The sequence below is a fragment of the Natator depressus genome, chromosome 7 (genome assembly GCF_965152275.1).
Source record: "Natator depressus isolate rNatDep1 chromosome 7, rNatDep2.hap1, whole genome shotgun sequence".
NCBI lineage: Eukaryota > Metazoa > Chordata > Testudines > Cheloniidae > Natator > Natator depressus.
Window position 1 is genome coordinate 53,142,727 of NC_134240.1, and position 25,972 is coordinate 53,168,698.

General features: G+C 49.4%; 1 protein-coding gene across 1 annotated transcript in view; it reads right to left on the bottom strand.

Annotated features, from left to right (window-relative positions):
• Nucleotides 1-302: 302 nt before the first annotated feature.
• SYNPO2L (synaptopodin 2 like) overlaps nucleotides 303-25,972 on the bottom strand; it is a 58,710-nt gene continuing 33,040 nt past the window's right edge. The window contains exons 3-4 of the mRNA XM_074958451.1: nucleotides 22,259-22,893; nucleotides 303-2,658 (exon numbers count right to left, since the gene is read on the bottom strand). Of these exons, the coding sequence (XP_074814552.1) occupies nucleotides 332-2,658; nucleotides 22,259-22,893 (2,962 nt within the window). The 3' untranslated portion in view covers nucleotides 303-331. The remainder of the gene's footprint in view (nucleotides 2,659-22,258; nucleotides 22,894-25,972) is intronic.

The window sequence follows — 25,972 nt, forward strand, 5'->3', positions numbered from 1 at the left end:
CAGAAACTGGGTTTCATTGCCGTGCAGCTGTGGGCAGAAGCAGGCTGGAGATTATTGCCCTATCTCTTCTTTCCTCCTGAGTCCTCTGGCTCTAGCCACAGCTGGGAAAGCTCATAGTGATGCTGCCAGGCTGAAAACAAAGGGGGATGGGGGGCCAGGAAGGGAGTTCCCCCCAAACCCCCTCCCCCTTTCTGCCTTTTGCTTCACACGCCCCAATTTATTGAGCTCACTTTAAAGAAAGCCCAAGGAAACTATCTCGGTTGGACACCCAGTTGTGCCCGTGGGGGAAGGGATGCGGAGGGGGGTGGCGGGGAGGGGGACAGGTCCTGGTTCACTGGTGCCCAGAGCCTGGCCTCCACACATGCGCCTGCATCCCAGTTTTGGCTGCTGAGAACCTGGGTCTAGCTACCTGGAACCCGGAGGAGGAGGCTGGGCGTGGGGGAGTCCCTTGGCCCATCTGCCTGAGCTCTGGGGAGCTTTCATACAGCTTTGGGGTCTGGCTGGGACTGGCCTGGAAAGGGGCAGGGGTGGACGGTGCGGAGGAGGTCATGTCCGTCCTCCACACTGGCTCGTCCAGCGTGGTGGCAGAGCGGGGAGTGAGGACTGTGGGTGCCAGGCTGCTCAAAGTGGGCATGGGAGCAGGTGTGGAAAACCGCCGGATCTCATAGGTCCTGGCTGTTTTCACAGGCGCCTGCTTGGCTGGAGTGAAAGACAAGCTGGATTGCTGGGCTGGCTGGGGCAGAGGGTTTTGTGTGTCAGCGCTCGGGGGCTCCCCAAAACAGAACATGGCTGACTTTAGCTGGTAGGGTTGGTGGCGCATGAAATCAATGGCCTTGATCCCCGATTTCTGGCTGGGTGCCTTTTTCACTTTGCTCTCTGCTTTGCTAGCCTGAGACTTGCTTGCTGCCAGGGGGTAGAAGGGGGAATGCAAGGGGTTGTAAGCTATTGGGGGTGGGGCACGGATGTTGGAAGAATACTTCCAGGATGATGGTAGAGAAGGGGTGGGTGAGGGTGCCCTGGGCTTGGAGCCTGGCCTCGGTGCTGCCTCCACCACAAACTTGTCCATGCGGCTCTGTCGCTTGGCAAAAAGCTCTGCCCCTTTGCCCTTCAGCTGTGGCATGTCATGGGCACCGTTTACTAGTCCAACAGAGGCACCTTGCTGCTGAGGCTTAGGAGCCACTGGAGGAGGGGCCTTGAACTTGCGGCCTGAGGACTGCATGAAGTTGCAGGCCTCAGCTCCTAGGCTGAGGAAGTCCTCCTCAGGCCCAGACTCAAAGCCCGCACCTGGGTGGTCGCCTTTGGGTTTCTCATCCAGGTTCTGCACCAGAGACAGAAGCTCAGGGTTGGGTGAATTCTTCTTCTTCTCTTCTATGGTATTGAACATGGGCTTTTTGCTGCCCCGCCGGCGAGCTTCCTGCAAGATGCCAGTTCGGGGGGCTGGCACTGCAATCCGCTGCTCCCTGGATGTTAAGGGCTCAGAAGCAGGTTGTGGAGTAGCCGGGGAGACAATAGGATACGGCTGGCTTGGTAGCAGAGAGCCGCTCACCACGCTGGGTTGCTGTGGTGCTGGGCTGATATACAAGGAGGAAGAAGCTGTCCCTCGTGGTTGAGGTGTTGCTGCAGCCCCCGCTGACTTAGAGGGAGTGGTTAGAACAATGGAAGCCGTGGAGGTCATGGCTGGGTTTGTGGGTGTCTTAGTCTCAGGAGCACTTCTGCCTGCGGCTGGCTGTGGTACCCCTGGTGGTGTTGGCCTGCCTGGCGCTGGAATATACAGAGACGTTGAGGAGCTTGCTGGACCATTGTGAGCCATCGCTGGTGCAGTGGGAGGTGGCACAGGAGTTACTGGTGAGAAAGGTGGAGCAGTGGTGCTCTGCTCCCCCAGACTGCCACCACTTTTCTTGGGAGCCAAAGGCCTGAAGATGACGGAGGAAGTCACAGGACGCTGCCCCGAAAAGCCAGGAGTGAAGGGCCGTGCGGATCTGTTGAAGAAGCCCTCTGTGCCTGGAGACGACTGGGCACCTCCTCCAATGCTGCCCGGTGGAGACTGGACCTGAGCAGAGGTAGATGACGGCAGCTTGCTGGATAACTGCACTGCTTCCACATGGATACTCAGTGGGGCCGTGTTGGCCTTCTGTGGAGTAGGCACTCCCCCGTTCACCATGCTCTGCTTTGGCACGACACCTGGTGGTGGCTGATGCCTCTCTGGCTTCTCAGCTGGAGCTTTCTCCACCGTATACTGACCAGCCCTCTCCCTCTGCTGCTCAAATAACCGTGCTCCTCTGCCGGAGGCTTCACTCAGACCCTGCTGCGTCTGCCCCAGCTGCTGCTCAGATTCCAGCTTAGGCTTTTCAATGTCCAGGTAAGTGTTGTCCCAGTCCGAGTGGTTGGTTAAGCTTCGGGCATCTGAGAAGCCTTCCTCATCAAACTCTGACTCGCTGGTTGGGAAGACACCATCCTCCTCCTCGTAACAGCGGTCCTCGTCAACGCTCCCAAAGCTGACCAGGGTGTACTTCTTAGCCCTCTGCCTGCGCTTCTTGAACATCAGCACACCCTTGGAGTGGGGGTTTGGCGCATCTGTCAGCAGGGACGCAATCGTCCTGCATTTGGTTTTGGCTTCTTTTACATTCTTCTCCTGTGTGCTCTCACTGCGGTGCAGCTCTGCAAAGGACAAAAGGAGGCAAGTTCAGGGCTCCGTAGAGGATTGGGCTTACAAAGTTTTAGCAACAACTGGACTGAGTGTTTCTGGTGTCCATACAATGAGAGTCACTCCCACCTCACCCTGATGAGAAAGTTAGGAAAAAATGACTTGAACATAATGAAAATGGCAGCCCTCTCTTTTTCCATGCACACACTGTGGGACGGGCTTCCCCACCTACTGCCAGGGACCCTCACCTTTCAGACAGCCAGCCTGTGGCAGGGGTCAGAGATGGCTCAGTCCCTGCTACCTGCTCAGACCCAGAGCTTTCTCTCAGCAGAGATGGCCAAGGGTCTGACTGAATTTCCTGGGGGGTTGTGTTGTGGATATGTGTCTGCAGAAAATTGTTCCTGGTACTCATCAGGACATTTCACACTGAGTTTAAATCCCCCACTTTGCAATTTGCACTGGGGTGGAACAGCCTGTGATCACCCCTGGGAAGCCCTGCTGGGAGGGCTGGTCAGAGACATGTCCCTCCCTTTTCAGAGCCCTGCTTCCTGGGGGAAGCGTGAATAAGCAGTCCCAGTGCTCCCCAGAATGCAGCAACCACTAGGGTGAGCAGGCCCCGCCCAGCTGTGCAGGGGCAGGAAAGCATCTTGCTCCCACCTCCCTAGCCCCTCGTGGGATGCTTGTGAACTGGGCTGGATAGTGTCAGTGCTGAGTGCTGTGGGCACATTCACTGCCCCCTGAAAGGTGTGATAAGGACAGCACAAAACCTGCAGCCGTGAGAGCAATGTTTCACGCTCTTGCATAACCTCTTGCCTGTGCCCAGCCAGGACAGAGTCACTGTGCACATGAGCAGGAATCCAGGCTGCCTGCCCTTCAGAACTGGTCAGCCAGGCCAGAAAGAATCCTTTTGCACAGGCTCTCCCATGGCCTTCGCTGCTGGAAAAGCCAACACCTGTCGCGGCCTTGGCTGAAAAACACTGGCTAATCATTTTCCACCGCCTCTGCCAGCCTGCTGACCAGCAAACCCCATGGGATGGGACAGTGTGTTCTCTGCCCAGTGTGCAAGGTGAGGGGGGACGTTTGAAAGAGTCAAGGGTGAACCCAAGGGCAGCTGTGAGAAGAGAGTTCACAGGCACGACTAGAGACTCGGACTCTGAAACCAACAGAAACCTGAAAGAAAAAATAATTCCCAAGTGATTTCTCATTCCTTTTTCTTGTTTCTGACCCTTTTCACTGGGGGAAAAGACCTTTCCCTGCTTCTTGTCTGCCCTGCATCCCTTTAACAGCAGCCTCTGCACTTCGAGCAGCACAGGAGACATGACAAAAATGCTCTCAGTAAGCTTCCACTCGCTCGTCAATAAACGGCATAGCGCTTTCCCCGTCCTTCGAGCCCCAGCATTCCTGCGGCAGAGACACAACACGCAGCCCTGCTAAGGCGACCCCCACTTGATCTAGTGGGGGGGGTAGGGGGTGGGAATAGGAGAAATCACCAATGTACTGCTGAGGAATGCTGCTAGTTCTCCCCAGGACCTGAGCTGTGCAGCCTCACAGATCTCACCTTAGGCCACTTTACCGCAGGGCATTGTTGCAACAGGGAAGAACAGTTGTGGCCAAGTTAGCCCACAATGGGGTGGGCAGCAGCAGCCACAGAGCTTACCTAACCATGATACCAATGAATCCTCTTGGGCCCTCTGAATCTCCCCTGAGGCCGTAGTTTCCCTCTCCCACTTCCCGCCCTCAAGCAGCCCATCTGCAAAGGTCACAAAGCTGTAGCATGTGTCATTTGGTCCCTGCGGCTCCAGGTTACCCCATTCAGGAATATCATCCACTCCCACCCCAGGCTTTTAAAACAGGCTCTAGAATGTCAGAGGGGTTGTGATGCTAGGAAGCTTTCAATAAATCCAATGAAAGACCCTTCACCAGGCTTTCCCTGGAGCCATTTCATAACAAACATCATGGCTCCAGGTTAGCTAAAGCAAGGCAGCTCTGGACAGAGATCCAACAAGGAAAAGGTCAGCTACTTCTCACTCCGTACACAAGAGCCAGCCCTCTCCCCTTGCACCTAGAGGGCTGGAAATAATGAACAAAAATGCCAGTATGCTAATGGGAAAAGAACGGGTGGCCCTTTTGCACTGGCATGTGCTGAGCTAGGAACCCCTCCTCACACTCTTACAGAGTGGGTCAGTTCAGCATCATTGAACCAAGACTCGTAGTTCACATCCTTTCACTGCAACTTGGTGCTCCCCTGGCGTTGCCCTTCTGGATTCAGCTGTGGGGGAGCGGGGCCACAGGGCTACAGTCATAACTCAGTTTTTTCTCAGGAAATGAGTCCATCTCAAGCGCACATTAGGGGAGAGCAGTGAGATTTCCCTCACAGAGCAGACCCCCACTGGCTAGTCTCACTCACGCACCCCGTCAGAGGAACCCTGCCTGGCTCAAGTTCTGGTTCCAAACTTGTTGGGGTGAAAAGCAGTGCCCCAGAGATGAATCCAGCCTCATTGTCCAGAAACATTTGCCCTGGGGGCTGTGAGGGGGAGACTTCTGGCATTGGCAAGCCGTGGCTAAGGAGCAGTGCCTTCACATGCTAAGGTCTGTGCAGGCACAGGTGGCAGCAGAGCATCGGGAAGGATCTTAGCTCTGGAGTTTGGGACTTGCAGATCTCTACTAGAGGAGGCTTAAAGGCAGCCAGAGTGCTATTCCACCAGCACTGGGCCCTGGCCTCAGTAACAATACCCAGATGCAGCTCCCTACCAGTCACAAGTTTGCCCCCAGCATCTCGCATCGTTGCAAAATTCCAGCCTCCTCAGTGTTCATTAGAACTAGACTCCCTGTGCTTTGAGGTTCCCTGGCCCTTTACAGACAATTGCTAAGTCTCTTCCTGACACTCTGGCTTCCTGCCCATCCCCCAGTTCCTACTCCCCAGCTCACCAATAGAAAGCACTTTATTCCTTGCACTTTAATTCCCCCCCCCCGCCCCGGCACAAGGTTCAAAGTATTCAAGTCACAAAGGCCAACAGCAATTTGAGACAAATGAGAGAGGGAAATGCTCCTCTGGTGACGCGTTAAAGTTTGGCTAGGAGAGCAGAGGAAGGAAGGAAGTCTGTACCTGCATAGGGCTGATCCAAGCTCTTGAAAGCAGCGTCCAGGCCTGGAGACTTGGGCATGTCACAAAGTCCATTTAACTCACAGCTCTCCATAGAGAGAGAGAGGCAGAGTGGCTCCTGGCTGGAGCAGAACCAAAACTCTCAAGCACCAAGCCCTTTGCTATCAGCTCCACAAGCCTTTTAAAGCCTCTCTTTTGTCTCTTAGGCATCTCTACCAAAAGCCGTGAGGTCATTTTCTCTATTTTTATCCTCTGTGCTTCATCACTGGGCAGTGTGATGGACATTGTCACCTGTCACTTAAACACTTTCCCCCTCCTCTCTCCTCCCGCTGTAGCCTGGGTTTAAAAATAAGAAAATATGCTGGCTACCAGCAATCTTTGTGCAGTGCAAGCGTCAGACAATAAACAGTGTTTCCAGACCCTCGTTGTAAAGCGTTTAGAGCAAAAGTACTTGTTTCTTTCCATACCCTTGGGTTGCTGATGTCTCCTGTCCCACTGTGGGGAGCAGGAGAAATGCACACAAAAGGAGGGGGTCCATTCAGCACAAACACTTAGGGACCACGCAGTTCTCAGATCAAGACAAGGAGGAAGAGATATGTGGAGGAGAGATTCTCTCTTCCTATGTGTGTCACTTTTATTCTATGTTCTAGGAGACCCAATCCAGGACAGGGACTCAGGGCTGCATTGACAGAGGTGTGTTAGGGTTACTGAGTGCCGGTACATTCATGGTTGAGTTGAGTATGGGAGACCCACAACTGGACTGCAGAGGATGTTACCTACAGGGCTAAGGTTTGTTGGCACATCCATATGAAGGGCTGAGGAATGGTATTAGAAGGTGGGCACTGGATGCAAAGACTGGGGTGTATTGACAGAGCTGTGTGGATGCCCAGCACCAGAGAGAGGAGGGAGGAGGCAAGACAGAATTGTGTTTGAATGATGTGAGGACCTGGGGATGAGTAGTGGTGGTGGGCAGGGAGTGATTTGCAAGGCAGAGCTGGAGTTTGTTTTCAAACCTATGTGGTGGAGGCTTGCACAGCATCTCTCTACACTGTGTCTAGCTGGGTTTGTACCAACAGCTCCTCCTGTCTGTGAACAATAAAGTCACTCTCAATTAAACCCCACAACTTTTTAAAAGTGGCCTTGTCAGGTGATCCTCCCTTCATAGTAGCCAGAGATTTAGAAACACAGAGCCCCATGAATCAGGCAACTCCTCTCCAAGGTTAGCATATTTAGAGTAGAGGCTGGCCAGTGAAAGTCTGACATTGCCCATGAAATCCAATAGTCACTGCCTTACTACAGTGAATGGGAGCTCGGCAGGTAATATCCCAGAAGAACAGATCTGCTCTTGCACACATGGGCTCTCAGAGCGTGATAAAACAAAAGAGTTTAGTCATCTTTCATTATGAATATTTATACATTCAAGAATAAAATACCTGAGGGAAAAGTCCTATAGAATCTAGTAGAACATGAAAAAAGAAAAGGAGTACTTGTGGCACCTTAGAGACTGACAAATTTATTTGAGCATAAGCTTTCGTGAGCTACAAGCGAAAGCTTATGCTCAAATAAATTTGTTAGTCTCTAAGGTGCCACAAGTACTCCTTTTCTTTTTGCGAATACAGACTAACACGGCTGCTACTCTGAAACCTAGTAGAACATGGTAAAATTATTTTAAACCCACCTATGGCTGTCTATAGCAGGGATATCACTCTATCACATTCAAACAAGCAGTTTAAAAATTCTACAGGAAGGATATAATTCCATTAAATTCTATAGGTTTTGAGGGTAATTTCTATAGAAACCTTTTAGTTAATTTCTATAGAATGCTGATTTGTCCCTATTACATTCTGTAGAAATAATCCATAAGGGGTAATTTATGCAATTAGGCACTGATCCTAGAAAAACTCATGCACAGGCTTATCTTTACTAACATGAAATGAGTGGAACTACTTACTGTAGTAAAGTTAAGCATATGCAGAAATTATTGCAGGATCGGGACTTAAGACAAGAACAAAAACAAGTGGACACACAAAATAGCTGAGCCACTCACATATCTAATACTGCGGGCTCATTTGTTTGCTACAGACCAATTAGACTTAGTGGGAGCTTTTATTAATAAAGACCCAAGTCCTAAAAAGCTCTATGAAGCAACCTCCATAAAAGAAGGCATGTAACTGCTAGGATCAGAAATGAGAATCTATGCCTATGTGATTAAATAATTGTGGAATGCTGCTCTTTCATATGGTGTCACCTGGAATTCTATTTTTCCAGCTCTTTCTGTTCCAGAAGGTCATTTTTCCATAGCTGATGTTGCAGATAACTCACTCGGTCAGTCATTAGAGATTATGGAAACTTCATGTTCTTTAGATTTGAGGTCCTTTCAAAATAAGATCTTGAATAGGTTCCACTGGACTCCAAGGCATTTCCCTATTCAAAGCCAGCTTATCAACCCACAACTAGTGTTGGAGTTGCAAACAATAAGTTTATAAATAATGAATATTTTATTTTCTTTTAATTAATGGCATAACTCTTGGGACAAAAAAAGCTCTTTCCTCAATCCTAGGCATTGGAATACAACCATCACCTCTGAAAGGTGGTTTACTGATGTAAGCTCCCATTCAGCAAAGAATTTAAACACATGCTTAACTTTATGCTTGTGCTTAGGTCCATCCCTATTCAGGAAAGTACTTACTCCTACTGAAGTCATCCTTAAGCATATATTTAAAATTCAGTCTATACTTAAGTATTTTGCTGAATCAGGTCCTTAATATTGTCAGGGGCCAAGATTTTCAAAAGTGACTAGTGATTCTGGGAGCCCAACTTGAGACACCACCTTAAAGGGCCTTGATTTTCAGGGACAAGATGCTCAGCCCTTTCAGCAAATCAGGCTTCTTTCAAGTATAGCCCAAGTTATTACTTACTCTGGAAACTCTTGGCTATGAAGACTTAAGACATGGCTGACCTTCTACTGCGCCGATAGTTAACAGTTCTTCCAAGGAGAGAGGGAGCGGAGGCATCTCCACTTTTTGCAAAGTCATGTGAGCCTTACTGTTTCCTCCTGGAGCCCTGAACAATCTGAGGGAGAGGCTGTTCCCTCAGGCAAGTTCCCTTCCATCAGAAAGTGCTCATCTGGATGGGTTGGATGGCAAAATGTTCCCCAGGCAGATGGACTCGGGAAAACTGCATGTGTAATCAGTGTTGCCTCCCCAACACCTCATGCTAAGTGTCCCCTACGTAGCCTTCTGGGACAAGGCTACAACTGGGGAAACTTTCTTCTTGCAAGGTTCATAACTGCTTTGGCTCACTGGAGCAGCACAAAGCAGCCAGGGCATACCAGTGAGTCTGGCTTTTGCATTTTTTGTGATAGCACTCCATCACTGACTTATATTCTCATTGTTTGTGGTGTTGTTAGAGCCATGCTGGCCCCAGGATATTAGAGAGATAATGTGGGTGAGGGTAGTGATCAATGGCTCGATGTCTAGTTGGGAGCCGGTATCAAACGGAGTGCCCCAGGGGTCGGTCCTGGGGCCGGTTTTGTTCAACATCTTCATTAATGATCTGGACGATGGGATGGATTGCATCCTCAGCAAGTTTGCGGATGACACTTTGCTGGGGGGAGAGGTAGATACTCTGGAAGGTAGGGATAGGATCCAGAGTGACCTAGACAAATTGGAGGATTGGGCCAAAAGAAATCTGATGAGGTTCAACAAGGACAAGTGCAGAGTCCTGCACTTAGGAAGGAAGACTTCCATGCACTGCTAGAGACTAGGGACTGAGTGACTAAGCGGCAGTTCTGCAGAAAAGGACCTGGGGATTACAGTGGATGAGAAGCTGGATATGAATCAACAGTGTGCCCTTGTTGCCAAGAAGGCTAATGGCATATTGGGCTGCATTAGTAGGAACATTACCAGCAGATCAAGGGAAGTAATTATTCCCCTCTATTTGGCACTGGTGAGGCCACATCTGGAGTATTGTGTCAAGTTTTGGGCCCTGCACTACAGAAAGGATGTGGACAAATTGGAGAGAGTCCAGCAGAGGGCAATGAAAATTATTAGGGGGCTGGGGCACATGACTTATGAGGAGAGGCTGAGGGAACTGGGTTTATTTAGTCTGCAGAAGAGAAGAGTGAGGGGGGATTTGATAGCAGCCTACAACTACCTGAAGGGGGGTTCCAAAGAGGATGGAGTTCAGCTGTTCTCAGTGGTGGCAGATGACAGAACAGGGAGCAATGGTCTCAAGTTGCAGTGGGGGAGGTCTAGGTTGGATATTAGGAAACACTATTTCACTAGGAGGGTGGTGAAGCACTGGAATGGGTTACCTAGGGAGGTTGTGGAATCTCCATCCTTAGAGGTTTTTAAGGCCCGGCTTGACAAAGCCCTGGCTGGGATGATTTAGTTGGGGTTGGTCCTGCTTTGAGCAGGGGGTTGGACTAGATCAGGGGTGGCCAACCTATGGCTCCGGAGCCACATGCGGCTCTTCAGAAGTTAATGTGCGGTTCCTTGTATGGGCACCGACTCTGGGGCTGGAGCTACAGGCGCCAACTTTCCAATGTGCCAGGGGGTGCTCACTGCTCAACCCCTGGCTCTGCCACATGTCCTGCCCCCACTCCACCCCTTCCCGCCCCCTCCCCTGAGCCTGCCATGCTCTTGCTCCCACCCCACCCTACTCCAGAACCTCCTGCACCCCATGAAACAGCTGATTGGGAGGTGTGGGGAGGGAGGAGGAGGTACTGATTGGCAGGACTGCCGGTGGGTGGGTGGGAGGCGCTGGGAGTGCGGGTGGGCGGAGCTGATCAAGGGCTGCTGATATATTACTGTGGCTCTTTGGCAATGTACATTGGTAAATTTTGGCTCCTTCTCAGGCTCAGGTTGGCCACCCCTGGACTAGATGACCTCCTGAGGCCTCTTCTAACCCTAATCTTATATGATTCTATGAATAGCTCTCATTGGGCCAACTTCTGTTGGTGAAAGAGACAAGCTTTCAAGACACAAAGCTGAAGGTCTGAAGAAGAGCTCCGTGTAGCTCAAAAGCTTGTCTCTTTCACCAACAGAAATTGGTCCAGTAAAAGATATTACCTCACCCACCTTGTCTCTCTCATATTCTGGGTGTCATTCACTGTAACCCTCAGTACCTACTCTGTGGTACTATAGCCAGCTATACTCACTGTCTGTATCTGTGCATTTGATTAGTCCTGAATCTCTTTGCATTTGTCTTTGTCATTTGATTGACTTCAGCCCATTTCTCCCATCTATCAAGCTCCTACTACATTTAAATAGCCCATCCTCTGGAGAACCAACTGTGCAACTTCTTCCCTTCTTTATATCAGCTGCATATTGCTAAATGCACCATAATCTCCACTCTATCCTCCAAGCCATTCATTAAAATGAGTGTTAGTGTTATTGACTGTCCTTATTTGTTAACCACAATGAGCTCAGGACTGCAAAAGAAACAAATAAAACTAGCCCCTGCCCTGAGGAGATTGAAATGTCCACACTAGAGTTGGAGGTGTAATTTCCAGCATGGGTAGACATACCTGCGCTGGCTCTGATCGAGCTACTGTGCTAAAAATAGCAGCATAGCTGCCATTGCGCAGGCAGCATGAGGAGCCAGCCTCCCCAAGTATGATCCCTTCTGAAACCCTAGGTGCTTACTCAGGGTGGCTTGCCTGTCATGCTGTCTGTGTAGACATGGCTAACCTGCTACTTTTAGCTCGCTAGCTAGATCAGAGCTAGCATGGGTATGTCTATGTGAGTTGTAAATTACACCTCCAGCTCCACCATAGACAGACCCACATAGGGCAAGACATGCTGGGAGAAGAGGGGAAGTGCTGACTTTAAGTTCTGTTTGTTTGTTTCAAATCCTCCTCTCTTCTGCAGTCACATAACATGGAGGTGGAGAGGGCATGCGATTGACATAGATTAGTGTTTGCTGGCCACAAGGGAGACAAGGCAGAAGTAGCACTATTGGACCCAGAATGGACACTGGCAGAACTCCAGTCAAAATCTCCTCCCAGTGAGACATCACGAACCATTAATAACTATTCTCTCTATTCTATTCTTAGTCAATTGTGTAGCATTCTACAGTGGTTCCACCTAATACACATGGCTTTCGTTGCCTTATGGGAATGTCATGGGGAACCATATCAAGTATCTTCCTGAAGTCAGCGTGTACTGTGTGCACTGTATTTCCTTCAGTGACTAAGCCTGTTATCTTGTCACATGGCTGTCTGACCTCTTTGGTTGTGATTAATCTATGTTGTTTATTATTTATCACCTAATTTTCTGCTGGTGATTTCAAACTGACTGCCTCAGTGACTTTGTTAGAGCTAAACATACTGCTCTGTAGTTCTCTGTGTCTCCGTGCCTCTTTCTTAAATATCGGCGCTATGTTTGCTCTCTTCCTCGGAGACCTCTCCTGTCCTCCAGGAGCACTCAGAAATAATGTCTGACACATCTTCCCCTAGTTCCTCAGGTTAAACCTTGAGGGTGAATGTGACCAAGCCCTGCTCTTTTCAATATACTCAGTGTAACAAGTTATCTGTAATCTGCTCGCTCCGATCCTGTCTTGTGAATGCTCCCATTCCTTGCTATTAAGGGCCAGATCCTGAGCTGATGTAAGTCAGCGTAACTCCATCGACTTCCATGGAGCTATGCCGATTACACTAGGGGAGGACCGGGCCTTTCTTGTTCTCCTGTTACTATTATCAGTTTTAATGGAGACTAAAGCGAAGTAGCTGTCAGCATATCAGCTTTCTCTTTGCCATCTATTAGCTGCTCCCCTTCCCTGTTGAGCAGCAGCCCTCCCCTCCCCCATCATCCTCATACTTCCAGTGGATTTATATAAACCTTCTGCTGGTTCCTGTTTATGGCCTTTCTTAACAGCACCTCAGTTTGGACCCTCTCTTTGACTTTGTTCCTATGCCTCCTTATTATCTCCCTATAAGTTTCCCTTTCAGCCCTGATGAGACAACATGAGTCACTGATTGCGATTCCTATTTTCCATTTGTAGTGGGATTGCTTTCAACTGGGCCTTGGAGACCCTGGAGCCAAGAAACTATTCACTGCAAGGAGAAGGACTCAGAGGTGTATGTATGTGTTTATTTTAAGGTAATTATTGTTCCTGTCAACTTAAGACTTGAGCACATTACATACCTAAAAATAGACCATGGAATGTTGCCAGTAACTGGCAACAAGTCAATTTAATCACACTCATCTCCACCCTTCAACCATCAGCTAACCACATCGCCCCTTTGATACGTGTCTCAATCAGGGACTCGCTAAATTAATTACATTCACTTGGCAATAATGCCCTGGAAACCACCACAGCTGCATGCTGCAAGGACCATGGGGTTGATCCTGAAGCAGTGAAATCAGTGAAAGTTCTCCCACTGACTTCAGTAAGCATAAGATCAGGCAGTATATGAGTAACTGAGTTCCAGAGACAGAGTCCCTCCACTGAGTGGGTCCTACCTCCACACCAGGATTTCAGCCCAGGGGACTAGGCAGCAGGAACCCCTTGCCCAATCATAAATAGCACAATGGAGCATAGGAAGAAAAATGGTTCTGAAGGGGTTGGATCTCCAATAGCTTGAGTTGCACATGGAAGAGAATGGGAAGCTATTGCAAAGCACAGAGCTCTGCTATGATGAGATTACCTCAGTGGTCACTGTGGAGTAGGTGGCGGTATCCTGCACTGAGTGAAGTTTCTGAGTAATCTTTAAGGGTGATCCTAATAAGAGTGCATTATAGTACACCAGCCTGGAGGTGACAAAGGCATGGAGAACTCTAGCAATGCCTAAACCAAGTGATGATGAAAAAAGGCACTTCAGGCCATCTTTAAAACCTGGGAGTTTGGGAGTAGTGGTGAATCCAATAAGATCATAGAATCATAGAATATCAGGGTTGGAAGGGACCTCAGGAGGTCATCTAGTCCAACCCCCTGCCTAGAGTCTGAACCACTAAGATGAAGGGTGAGAAGATCCCCTCAGTAAAGTGATCAAACACATCCCCCAACAACACAAGAGGCTCACAGTACTTTCACCTCCATAAGAGCATCACCTTAAGTCAGCTCACTCACATCCAGATCCCTATCTTAGGTGATGATGGAAAACATGTGGGATATGTGTCAGATGCAGAGCACAATATCATCAACATACTGACAGTGTGGCAGGCCAAATCACCTTGTACCGCCTCATAAGAGCTGCACATACATGTTGAAAAAAAAGAATGCCAAGAAGGAAACATGTAGGATCTCACAGGTCAGAGCCCCAGAGCCAGATAAGCAATTGCCCGGAACAACTTCTGAGATTGCTCAGAAAAGAATGAACAGAGCCAATGTAGTGTCCCCTTCCACTCCTGCCAGGTCTTCCAGGACTCAGAGAGTCAACAAAGCCTCATGAGCAAAGTCTGCAAAGCAGCTAATGAAATCAGCCTGGACACATAACCTCCGCCCAGGATCAGAAAAAGATCATCAGCCACAGACATACATGCACTCTCTATGCCGTCCTCAAGCCTAGACTCTGACTGATAGAAATCCACACATAGCTGTAGTCATCTCACTGACATCTTCCCAATAGCCTCCTTCCAGAACATGGAGAGCCAAGACAAGGTGAAAACTGATGGCTAGGATTAAATGATGGTTTCTTACTCACAGCTTGCTTACAAGTGGTAAGTAGGGATTATGACTTGCCAAAGGGAACAGGAACAATCCCCCTGGGAGCCTGGGCCCTAGTGAGGTTGGGCACCTCCACCATGATTAAATCTCTTAGTAGTGGCCATCTGCACACTGACCAACATGGGCCAAAGGTCACTGCTCATCATTGACCCACATGGCAGGGAACAGACCTCAGCTGAGATCCACAGGACAGGGATTGGAACCATAGCTGGTTAACGCCTTCCACCCCCAAACTGTGCCCATTGGTCTTTCAGAACCCCAGTGAGTAGCAGCACTTCTCAGTCTTATTAGTGACCATATAAATATGGTCATCTAAGAGTAACAGCTGCCAAAGCTGGGGGTCAAGTAGCAAAGCACAGACCGTGGTGCAAAAGATTCAGAGTTCAAAGTGCTGGTCAGATGGTCAATATTCATCATGACCCCCACTGCCTACACTCCAGCGGCAGTCAGATAGCACCTTTACTAGGCTCACCCTCACTGCAGAGAGGTGAGGCAGAAATTACCATCCAGACGGAATTTTACACACTCTCCACTGTATAAGGTATTTATTTATAAGCATCGCCTTACCCTGACTGGTGTGGCCTATATATCCGAACGATGGCTTAAAATAAAAGGTTTCAGAGTAGCAGCCGTGTTAGTCTGTATCCACAAAAAGAAGAGGAGTACTTGTGGCACCTTAGAGACTAACAAATTTATTTGAGCATAATAAGGTGCCACAAGTACTCCTTTTCTTTTTAAAATAAAAGGGTTTCCTTTTCCAGTGCAGGATGCTGTAATTCTGGTGCATCCACTTAGGCAGCTGGGTCCATGTCAAGCAGAGGAGGAAATTCTCCCCACCCCCACCCCCCGCCTTCCTCCGCACCATATATAGAAAGACTCGAGTTCCAGGGGCTAAAAATAGTCCAGCAGATACTTTAAATTGAGATATTTTGAAGCACTTCTGCACTGACTTAAATTCCTACCACAAGATAACAAGCTGGGACCAGAGCTCTGAACCGGTTTATCTGTCTTCTGCCTGGGGTTGGCACCTCTGTGAGGAAGGGTGCGAAAGTTTGAACCTGTTCCACATCTGAGTCCATCTATACTGTTGCTGAAAATAAAACAAACTGTTCTGATGAGATGACTGAGAGGAAACAAACCTGGTAAAAGATGGATTTCAGAACAGAATAGAATGGTGCAGAGGTTACCTATGGTCTGGGGACACCATATGTACCTACCATTAGAGCTGGGTGAATAACAATTTTTTCAGTTTGCTAGCAATTCTGAAAAAATAGAAAAAATATTAATTTCAGCTTAAATTGAAAACGGTTTTCAAATTTTTCAGCGCATCAGAAAGTTGATTGTTTTCCATTTTCAGCATTTTTAATGATTTAACTAAATTTTTTTAAAGGGAAATTTCAAAACAAAAAGTCATTTTCAATCAAAAAATTGTCAAAAACATTTATTTAGAAAATATCCATGTTTTGGGGTTTTTTTCCAGATTCTTTTTCTCTACAGTGAACAATTTGGCAAAATGACACATACTTGAAACATTTTGGTGTCACTGAATCTGCATTTTTTGTCAAAATATCTTTAGTTGAAAAATTTCACCCAGTTCTGCCTATCAGACAGCTTTGGAGAGCCATGTAACCTTATAGATTGCTAGTGCCAGCCGCTGAAATCCTGTTCTCATTCTCTGCTCCTTATAGACCTCCCTTGCTTCTTAGTTCCACTTGATCTGCTGACTCTGCTACCACTGCAATGCATTCATTGCCCAACCTTCCTCTCCCTATTGACTTCCCACCCCATAACAGGCCTGTGTGACATTGCACTCCATATGTTTTATGGAAATATGTTTGTAAGTGTGAATATGATGTAACTGGAATATGCTTCATGCAAAGGTCTCTTGTAAGGTATCATTACAAAGCTTACGATCTACTAAGTGTGTTCATCCCATTTGTTTGCATGTATTATTTCTATGTCTGGGGTTAGGAGAATAAGCTATACACTTGTATTACTGATGTAAACATATTAAGTGGAAGCCATTAAGGGTGCTGCAGAATCAATGAACTGTGAATGGGTCTGTTTACCTGCAAGCCTTCCTGTGTACCTGTCTTCCAGCTACTAGGTAATGAAGAATGAGGTTTTACAGTGACATGTGACCATGTCACATTGTAGTGGGGTGGCTGCCCCACTGCTGGAGAACTGGGGTTAAAAGCAGCCAAGCTAGGGTGATTGAGGAAGCAGCCACAGCTCTGGCCAGCTCAATCAGGGCCCATCTGGCCCTTTTACGAGGGCTGGGGGCAGGAGCTGGAGGAGTCCCACCCTAGCCCTGGAGTGGGAAGGGCTAGCTGCCTGGGAGCAAGGTACCTGAAGCGAAGCAGTGCTGGGGAAGGGCAAAGGGAGCTGGGGAGCTCCAGCCTGGTAAACCCCCAGGCTGCAGGCCTTGTTAAAGGCCCAAAAAGGTACTGGGGCTACAGAGGGGCAACCCAGGGAGAGGCAAAGGCAGTCTGCCCCAGTGAGCGGGGGCTAGATGATGACTGGCAGTAGCCACTGAGGCAAGGTGGGCTTAGAGGATTGGGGGTTCCCCTGGAGGGGAGACCTAGAGAGTGGGGGTACTGCTGGGGCAGAATCCCAAGGTAAAGGGGCACAGGGGTCTGGGAGGAACACGGGGCCAGCGGCAGGCAAGACACTGGCCTGCAGCGGTGCTCCATATGCTGGAAAAGAGCTAATTCCCAGATGACTAGCAGGAGGTGCCATGCCAGTGAGTCTTGACCTTGCTTTGCTACACACACGATACTGGAATCCATCTTAAACCTGGTGCTTTTCCATTTAGAAGGAGGGGTGGGGACCCAGAGAGACAAAAGATTCCTGCCTTGGGCCAAAGCTCTAAAAGGGGGTAGAACAGAACAAAGGGGGCTGCAGTCATGAGAGAGCCCCTAGTTACCACCTGAGCTGGAACTAACAAGGACTGTACCAGGGAAAAGGATTTGGCCCAGACTAAGAAGGAGTCTAGTCTGTGAAAGAAGCTTATTGGAACATCTGAGGGTGAGATTTACCTGTATTCAGTTTCTTAAATGTATTAGGCTTAGACTTGCATGTTTTGTTTTATTTTGCTTGGTAACTTACTTTGTTCTGTCTGTTATTACTTGAAACCACTTAAATCCTACTTTTGTTTATGAATTAACCCAAAGTAAGTGATTAATACCTGGGGGAGCAAACAGCTGTGCAGATCTCTCTCAGTGTTATAGAGGGTAGACAATTTATGAGTTTACCCTCTATAACACTGAGGGAATGAGGCAGGGTGATATTCTGCAAAAATCAGGGATTTGATTGGATGATCTAAATGGTCTTTAATGGTCTCATGGCCTATAAATCCAGCACTGTGCTCCCATTACTGACCCACTGAGTCATCCATTCCCCGCGCAGAATCAAGTCCACTTTTTAAAAGCAGCTGGTTTTGAACCACAATCTTGATTCACCCTTCTGGCTCAGGAAACTCTAGAGAGCACCCTCACCATCTCTGTGGGCATGGATCAGGGAGATCCTTCACCAGGAAAGGGCAGGTGGTGTTTGCTCAAGAGGAACTACAGGGCTTCTCAATGGGAGGGCAGCTTTAAATTGTGCATAGGCTCCACCAGAGCCAGCAGAGGCTGTGCTGAATCCAGGCCCAAGCACTATAGTAACACCCCTTTCCAAACCAGCACCACATCCCTAGTGCCCCTCCAGCTGGGCTCCCATGGCAGCCAACATATCCCAGACTTCAGTCAAAGCCATGAAGTGCAGAATGGGTGTATTTAGGTGCAGGAGTTTCTCTAGCTCTCTTCGCCATAGCATGGGAATGCCTTTGCTCCTCTTACCACTCCCCCCCCCCCACCCCCCGTTTCTTTTCTGTTGTTCCTTGGTTTGTCACTGACCAGACCATTGTGCTATGGCCTGACCAGGGCAGAAAGGTTTGTCTCCACCCTCGCAGGCAGCAGAGAGTTGCAGCCTAGTAAAAGGCCATGTGAACCGCCATGGAGTGCCATCAGCCTGCGAATCGCTACTGGGGACTCTTCCACCAGGGCTCTTGCTGAGAGAAGCCTCGCCCAAAAGGGAGTATACCAGGAAAGGAAAGTACTAGCTCAGCCCACAATGATGCTAGGAACCCCCCGTCTAGCTAGCAACATCCGTATGTCACCTCCGGCCATGGGAGATTATTCTGCCATCAGAAATGCTTTGATTGAAATATGTGGCTTTCCTGGGAGCCTTCTGTGCTGACTTGGTCCTTGGAAATAAGCCCTGATGTAAAGCAATTGCTCATCCAGTTCTAGGACTATCAGGTGGCAGAGAGCAGCTGGACATGCCTTTCTCAGCATTCACCTCATACTTGTACATTATTCAAAGGGGAAAAAATAGCTTCAGCCTGGGGGAGATGGAAATTGCTCTTTTTGCTGCTGTCCTAAGCGGGGGTGAATTCTAAACAGGCTGTGGGACAAACAGAACCAGCCAAGGCCTGGCCTTGCATCATCAGTACTGCCAAGCTGGGTCTGATTTAAGATAGCACCTGTGGGACTGAGTCTGCCTTGCGACATGGGGCAGAGCAATAGCTCAGTGCCCTGCCATGAGGAAGGAGCTTAGCTTTGGAAGCAGTCTCCAAAGCTCCTTTGGGCAAGGAGAGAGAGTGGTATCCTCTCCGAGAAAGGGAGGAAAACGGCTGTAGCAGTGGCCTTACAACATTGACTCACAGATTCATAGGTCAGAAAGGATCATCGTGAATATCTAATCTGACCTCCTGCATGTCACAGGCCACAGAACTCACCCACCCACTCCTGTAACAAACCCCATACCTGTGGCTGAGTTACTGAAATCCTCCAATCACAATTTAAAGACATCCAGTTAGAGAATCCACCATTCACTCTAGTTCAGGGGTGGGCACACAATGGCCTGCAGGCCACATCCGGTCCGCCAGCCGATTTAATCTGGGGCTTGCCCCGTTCCTGCTCTCCAGCCGAGGAGCGGGCTCGTGGGCTGCTCCGCACACGCGTGCCATGGCTCCACGTGGCTCCCAGAAGCAACAGCAGCATGTCCCTTCTCCGGCTCCTATGTGTAGGGGCAGCCAGGGGGCTCCGCGTCGGAGCCAGAGGGGGGACCTGCTGCTGCTGCTGCTGCTTCCGGGAGCTGCTTAAGGGAAGCGCTGCCTGGAGCCTGCATCTCTGAGCCCCTCCCACGTCCCAGCCCTGATCCCCTCCTGCAATCCAAACTCCTCAATCCCAGCCCAGAGCACCCTCCTGCACCCCAAACCCCTCAGCCCCAGCCCCACCCCAGAGCCTGCACCCCCAGCTAGAGCTCTCACCCCCCTCCTGCACTCCAGCCCCAATTTCGTGAGCATTCATGGCCCACCATACAATTTCCATACCCAGATGTGGCCCTCAGGCCAAAAAGTTTGCCCACCCCTGCTCTAGTTCAAACCAGCAAGTGAACCAGGCCCCATGCTGCAGAGGAAGGCAAAAAACTCTAGGGTATCTGCTAGGAGAAAATTCCTTCCTAACCTTAAATATGGCGATCACTTAGACCCTGAGCATGTGGGCAAGACCACCAGCCAGGCACCTGGGAAAGAATTTCTATGTAGTAACTCAGAGCCTTCCCCTTCTCGTGTCCTTTCTCCAGCCATTGGAAATATTTGCTAATAGCAGGAGGCAAGTCTAGTGGTTAGAGCAGGGGACTGGGAGTTGGGACTCCTGGGTTTTATTCCCAATTTGCTGTGTGACCACAGGCAAGTCTTTTAACTTCTCTGTGCATCAGTCCCCCCATTTGTAATATGGCACACTGCCATAGTGTGCCCACCCCTGAACTAGAGACAGTGGTGGATTCTCTAACTTGACATCTTTAAATTGTGATTGGAGGATTTCAGATAATATGAATGACCTACCTCACAGTGGGGCTGTAATCTGAACTGATTGTTTGTACAGCTGTTTATGGTCCTTGGATGACAGATACTATTGTACAAAATATTGATAGAGCTGCATAGGTCACAACTCTAAAGAAAGGATGGCTCTTGCCCTGTCATCATGTAAGGCATTAAAATACTGCCTGGGTAGCAGGAGGCAGGTAAGATGCCCAAGACTAAGGGAGGTGGGACCCAGCTTTCTCCTTCCCCATAACATCTTGCTACAAGTTCTTGAGAGGAAATGATAGGTGAGGGGAAATGATAGGCAGGGAAAGCTGGCCAAGAATGTAATACAAGGAGTAATGGTCTTAAGCTAACCATGAATAAAGGCAGGTTTATATTCAATATAAGGAAAAATACCCTCGTGGTAAGAGCAATTAGCAGAGCAGCAATCAAAGGAGATCACAGAGGTGTTACCTATGGAAATGTTCAAAAACATTAAAGGAGGATGGAATAGCTGGCTCAAGAGGATTACATTTGGTACTTCCAAGATCTCTTCCAGCCCTGATTTCCATGAACCCTAACAACTGCTCAGTTAAATCTACAAAGCAGGTGGAGGCTGAGTGGAAAGACACAGAATTATAGAACCACAGAAGTAAGAGATTCAATGGTCCTGTTAGGTCACTTCAGGTATATCTACACTGCATTGTAAACTCAGCTCTGTGGGACTCAGGCTTGGGGACGTCAAAGCCTGTGTTTGAGCATCCACACTGCATTGTAAACCTGGGATTACAATTGCTGGACCTGGGTTTCCACAGCCGTGCTAATGTGTCCACACTGCACTGCACAGACCTTCTGGCTAGGGTCTGCAGCTTGAGCTGTGTCCACACCGTAAACCAACAGGGCTTGGGTCCAAGTCACAGTAGAACTCCGGCTCTGACCCAGCAGGGTCCTCGATCCTGGTTCCTGAGTGCTTGGTGACTTGATTCACACTGATTTGTGTGTGGACGGAAGGGGGCTTGGGCTCAAATATGAGTCAGAGTCAGGCTTTAGTGTGCAGTGTAGACATACTCCTCTAGTCCATCACCCAGAGTCCAGTGTAGGATTGTTCCCTAGAGCGTATTCTCTGGTGTTTTGTCCCAGTTTAAATATCTTAAGTGAGGGGGCTCCCACCACAGGGCATTGTCAGAGTTGACTGAGATTTTTTCCCCCCTCGCTTCGCCTCACAGGCATGCCCATGCATGAAAAGCAATCTCCTCTACTGGAGCTAGCCAGCTAGCGCCACATGCAGACACACCCATGCCTGCTGATGCAAACAAGGCTGCAGCAAAATCACCTTCCAAAGGGGGAGGAAAGTGGACAGGCCCCCTTGATTTTGACAGGGTGGGAGGACCAGCCCTAAGGAGATGTAAGCCATTGGTAACAATATTTTGGGATGGCTCTGAGTGGAGACTGTCTCCATTTTCTGTTCTCAAACTGTCTCACAGCAATTCTCCTTCACTATGAGGGCTGGGTGTGACCCCTTTGGAGTCCATCCATATTGCTCCTTTGCTTGGACACAGCGGTGGCTATAGAGTGAATGGGGTTGCTTTGTCCCCAGGTGCTGTCCCCAGCCTAGGCAGTGAGAGACCAGGCTTAGGACTCTCACCCGAGCCACTTTTCTGGAGCGCAGGTGTTACCAGCACACTCTCGAACCCAGACAGTTCCAGTACCTGCCATCTCCCTCCTGTTCTCAACAGAAATCAGGGTGGGGATGAGTGGAGTCCTGCCACTTTTTGTGCTTGAATTCTAGACTCCCAACATATTCCCTGAGCGCCTGCCAGAAGAGACCCTGAATGACCTAAGCTACCAGCTCAGATCCCTGCAGGGCTGGCCTGGCCCTGCCTCCATCCACGCGAGAGAAGCTGGGTGAAGGCCCTTTCAGCCTGGGAAGGGGAGTTAGCACAGGCAGGTTGCAGCGGGGGTGTAGATAGGTGTGTCTGGGGGCACTTACTGGCTTGTTTGGCTTTCTCTGCATAGGTGGTGGTTAAATCTTCATCGACTGGGTGTTCTACTGGCCCCACCATGGGGATGAGGTGGCGCTCAGCTCGGATGGTCTTGGTGGCATGGGGCAGGAGCATGGCCTCTGGGGAGAGCTCCCTGCTGTCTGCTGGGGGTGGCTGCAGCAGCACCTCACTCTCCGAGAAAGAGGTGTCCGTGCGGCTGCCAGGCTGCTGCACGATGTCTTTCTTGGCCACGCCACTCATGTTCTCTCCGGCCTGTGCTGCTGCCTCCAGGGTGCTGTCATAGCCACTCAGCTCGGACAGGGACACCTCGTCCTGTGGCTCGCCTGGCTTGTTGTTGGAGCCCCCAGGTGGAGAACGAGGGCTCTTCTTGCGGGCCCGCCGGTGCTTCTCCTGGGCAATGTTGTCGGCGTCGCTGTCCGTCTCGCCGTAGTACGCCTCGCTGTCGGGGGGCGAGGTCAGACTCTCCAGCTGCTGCTGCCGCCTGCGCTGCGGCTCTGGTGGGGTGGTAGCTGGGGGACCAGCTGGCTCTGGGCTGACTGGGGAGGGTGGGGAGAGCACTCGCAGCTGCCCAGGGGAAAGTGAGTGCAGGGGCCGTGTGCCAGACCGGTCTCTGCCGGCCGCCCTGTGAAGAAAAGGAGGAGTGACTCAGTGAATTTCAGTCTGTGGAGGAATTCCTAGGATGCAGGGGGTTTGGCCCTCAGCATAGGGGAGGGACAGGGTCCGTAAGTGTCTCGCCTATCCGGATGATACAGGCCAAATTCAAACCCACCGTTTGCAGGTGCGACTCGGATGGCTACATCAGGGCCAATTCATCACTGACATTTCTCTGCTTCCTAGCTTGGCTGTGCTGGAAAGGGTGTTGGCTATACCTGCGACACAGGAATAGCAAGTTGCACCCCGTCTTCTCCTCCCCCAGACCTTGGGAGCTGCTATGCTTCTCAAAAGGCATATTGTCTCTGTTAGGATATTGATATTCAGGCCTGTCTGCAAAGGCCTGTACTTTAAGAATTTAGGTGTATTCTTATCACTTGGCTAGTTCTAGAGGTATAAAAGAAAGAATCAAAATCACTGTCTGCCAGTGTAAGGTCCTTCTCTTACTGTGACAGTCTGAGGCCCTGTGCTTAGGCTAAGGCCTTTGGCTAAGCAGCAGAGGCAGCCATAAGCTGGGAAGCGACAGGTCACATCCTCACATTCCAAACTAGTCACATTGAAATCAGGTGCTATTGGGCTTTTAGGAATACAGTCCTGTCCTGATAATGCCTATCTCCTCCAGAGAAAGGGAAGTGCCTAGAAGATGTTAAAGGAAACTTAGTTTGATAGCATCCTGTCTGGCAAGAACTCACTTATCAATACTGGGATGTGAAATCCTCACTTCTGTATTGTTTTGTCATTATAGTTCCCGCTTTGCTATTGTTTGTCTGTATAATCTCTGTCTGGTTCTGTGATTGTTCCTGTCTGCTGTATAATTAATTTTGCTGGGTGTAAATTAATTAAGGTGGTGGGATATAATTGGTTACATAATCATGTTACAATATGTTAGGATTGGTTAGTTAAATTTCAGGAAAATGATTGGTTAAGGTATAGCAAAGCAGAACTCAAGTTTTACTATATAGCCTGCAGTCCATCAGGAAGTGAGTGGGTGGGGGTGGGAACAGGGAATGGGGGTGAGGAAATTGGAATCATGTTTTGCTAAGGGCAGGAATGGGAACAAGGACACAGGTGTAAGGCTCTGTGGTGTCAGAGCTGGGAAGGAGGACACTAAGGAAGGAAACTGGAATCATGCTTGCTGGAAGTTCACCCCAATAAACATCGAATTGTTTGCACCTTTGGACTTCGGGTATTGTTGCTCTCTGTTCATGCGAGAAGGACCAGGGAAGGAAGCGGGTGAAGGAATAAGCCCCCTAACAGTCTCCAGGCCCCACAGCAGGGGAAAGGCACCTTCTCCTCCTGTGACCATCCCAGTTTGGCTGGTGAGAGCTGTAACTGAGCCCTGTACTCTGGTGTCTGACTGTATATCCCATGGGCTCAGTCCTGAGGGTTCTGGCCATGCAAAAATCAGTGGTACTTTTACTTGCAAAAGACTGAGTCAGGACTCCATGATTTGGCCCCTTGGGTTCTCACTGGGGCCGAATTCTGCCGTTCTTATTACCTAGAACCTGCTGTGTCAGAACTCCCATTAGGCTGTGTCTACACTTACAGCGGCACGCACAGTACAGGCACTACACATGTAGCTACACCCTGCAGCAGAAGCCAGGCTGTATCCACACTTGCTGCTATGGTGCATAGCTACATGGCGCAGTGCAAGGCTCTGGCAGCAGGGAGGTAGCGGGATGCTACACTGCTAAAAATAGCAGCATTAGATGTGGGAGGCCCAGCTTGGGCAAGTGGAGAGCCACGTAGGGTACATCTCCAGGGTTCAGGCGTGTAGGGCATTCTACTCACATAAACCGTGCCTCACTGTCTCCGCTGCTGTGTATACCTGTGCTAGCTCGGTGTGCAGTGTCCGTACACTACACGCCACTGTACGTGCAGCTGCGCCTTCAGTCAGGTACGCCCTGAGTCAGGACTTGGCACTTTGGCACGTGGTCTGGGAAAAGGTGGTTCAGAAGCAGTTATGCTTCATCTTTCAAACCAATAAACGCTTGAGAAAGAAAAGCTCATATGGCGGCAAGGGAAACTTTCACTGTGAGCCCTAAGGGAGGCGGGGGCTGGGTGTATGCTTGTACTGCAAGTGGTCAGAGCAGGCAGGTCTCTTTTAAATGTAAGGGTTCATGAAGGATAATTTGTTGCTTGGCTGTATAGTAAAAAAAAAAAATTGGAATGACAGGCACCTACATCCTTGTTTTCAAAAGGGTTTGGAGTACTTAGGAGCCAAAATCCCATTGAAAGTCAATTGGATTTAGGCTCCTAAGTGCCTAAATCCCTTTGAAGATGAGTCTTAGGCTTCTCAGTCAATTAACTGTTGCAATGCTGAGCGCAGCAACACCTACATACCATTAAAAATCTGGGTCTTAGGTGCTTTTGACAATTGTACCACTTGGCTTCCTCTCAATGACCGCAAAGGGGATAAAATGTGAGAGCAGTGGGCAAGGGGGCTGTGACAGTGTTCCATTTGGGCTATCGGGAAGGGAAGAAGTGGTAGCACCAAGTATCATTGTTATACAGTCTAATTAGATCAGAGCAGTAGCACCATAGAGCTAACCAGCCTTGTTTACTCCAGGAACTCTGGCGCTCTCAGGGCCTGCAGCACCCCCATGATGCACTCTAGTGCCATCTGGCTAACTCACAAGGTAATTCCCATTGCCACAACTGCTTACCTTTGGGGGGGTACCATGCGTGCAAATCATGCAAGAGAGAGCTCTGAATGAAAATGTGAACTGCTGAGGGTGCAGGGCAGTCTTGGAATTTGGTTCTGTTGGAAATGGTCTAGTTCGAGGCTTCTCAAACATTGCAACGGTGTGGGCCACATGCACATCTTGACTAAGGGATGTCTCATTCACACACTCCTTCCCACTGCTGGTTATTAGGATGACCTCCGCTCTCACTCATAGCTGTGCGGGCCACCATCCCCTCCCTCACATGGCCTCCCAGACCAACTCTTTCAGCATCCCTGAATCCCTAAAATAAAAAGATGCCTGTCTCACTCCCTTCCTTCCCCCTGCTGCTTTTTTTGAAAATAACCAAGCATTACTCCTTGCTGT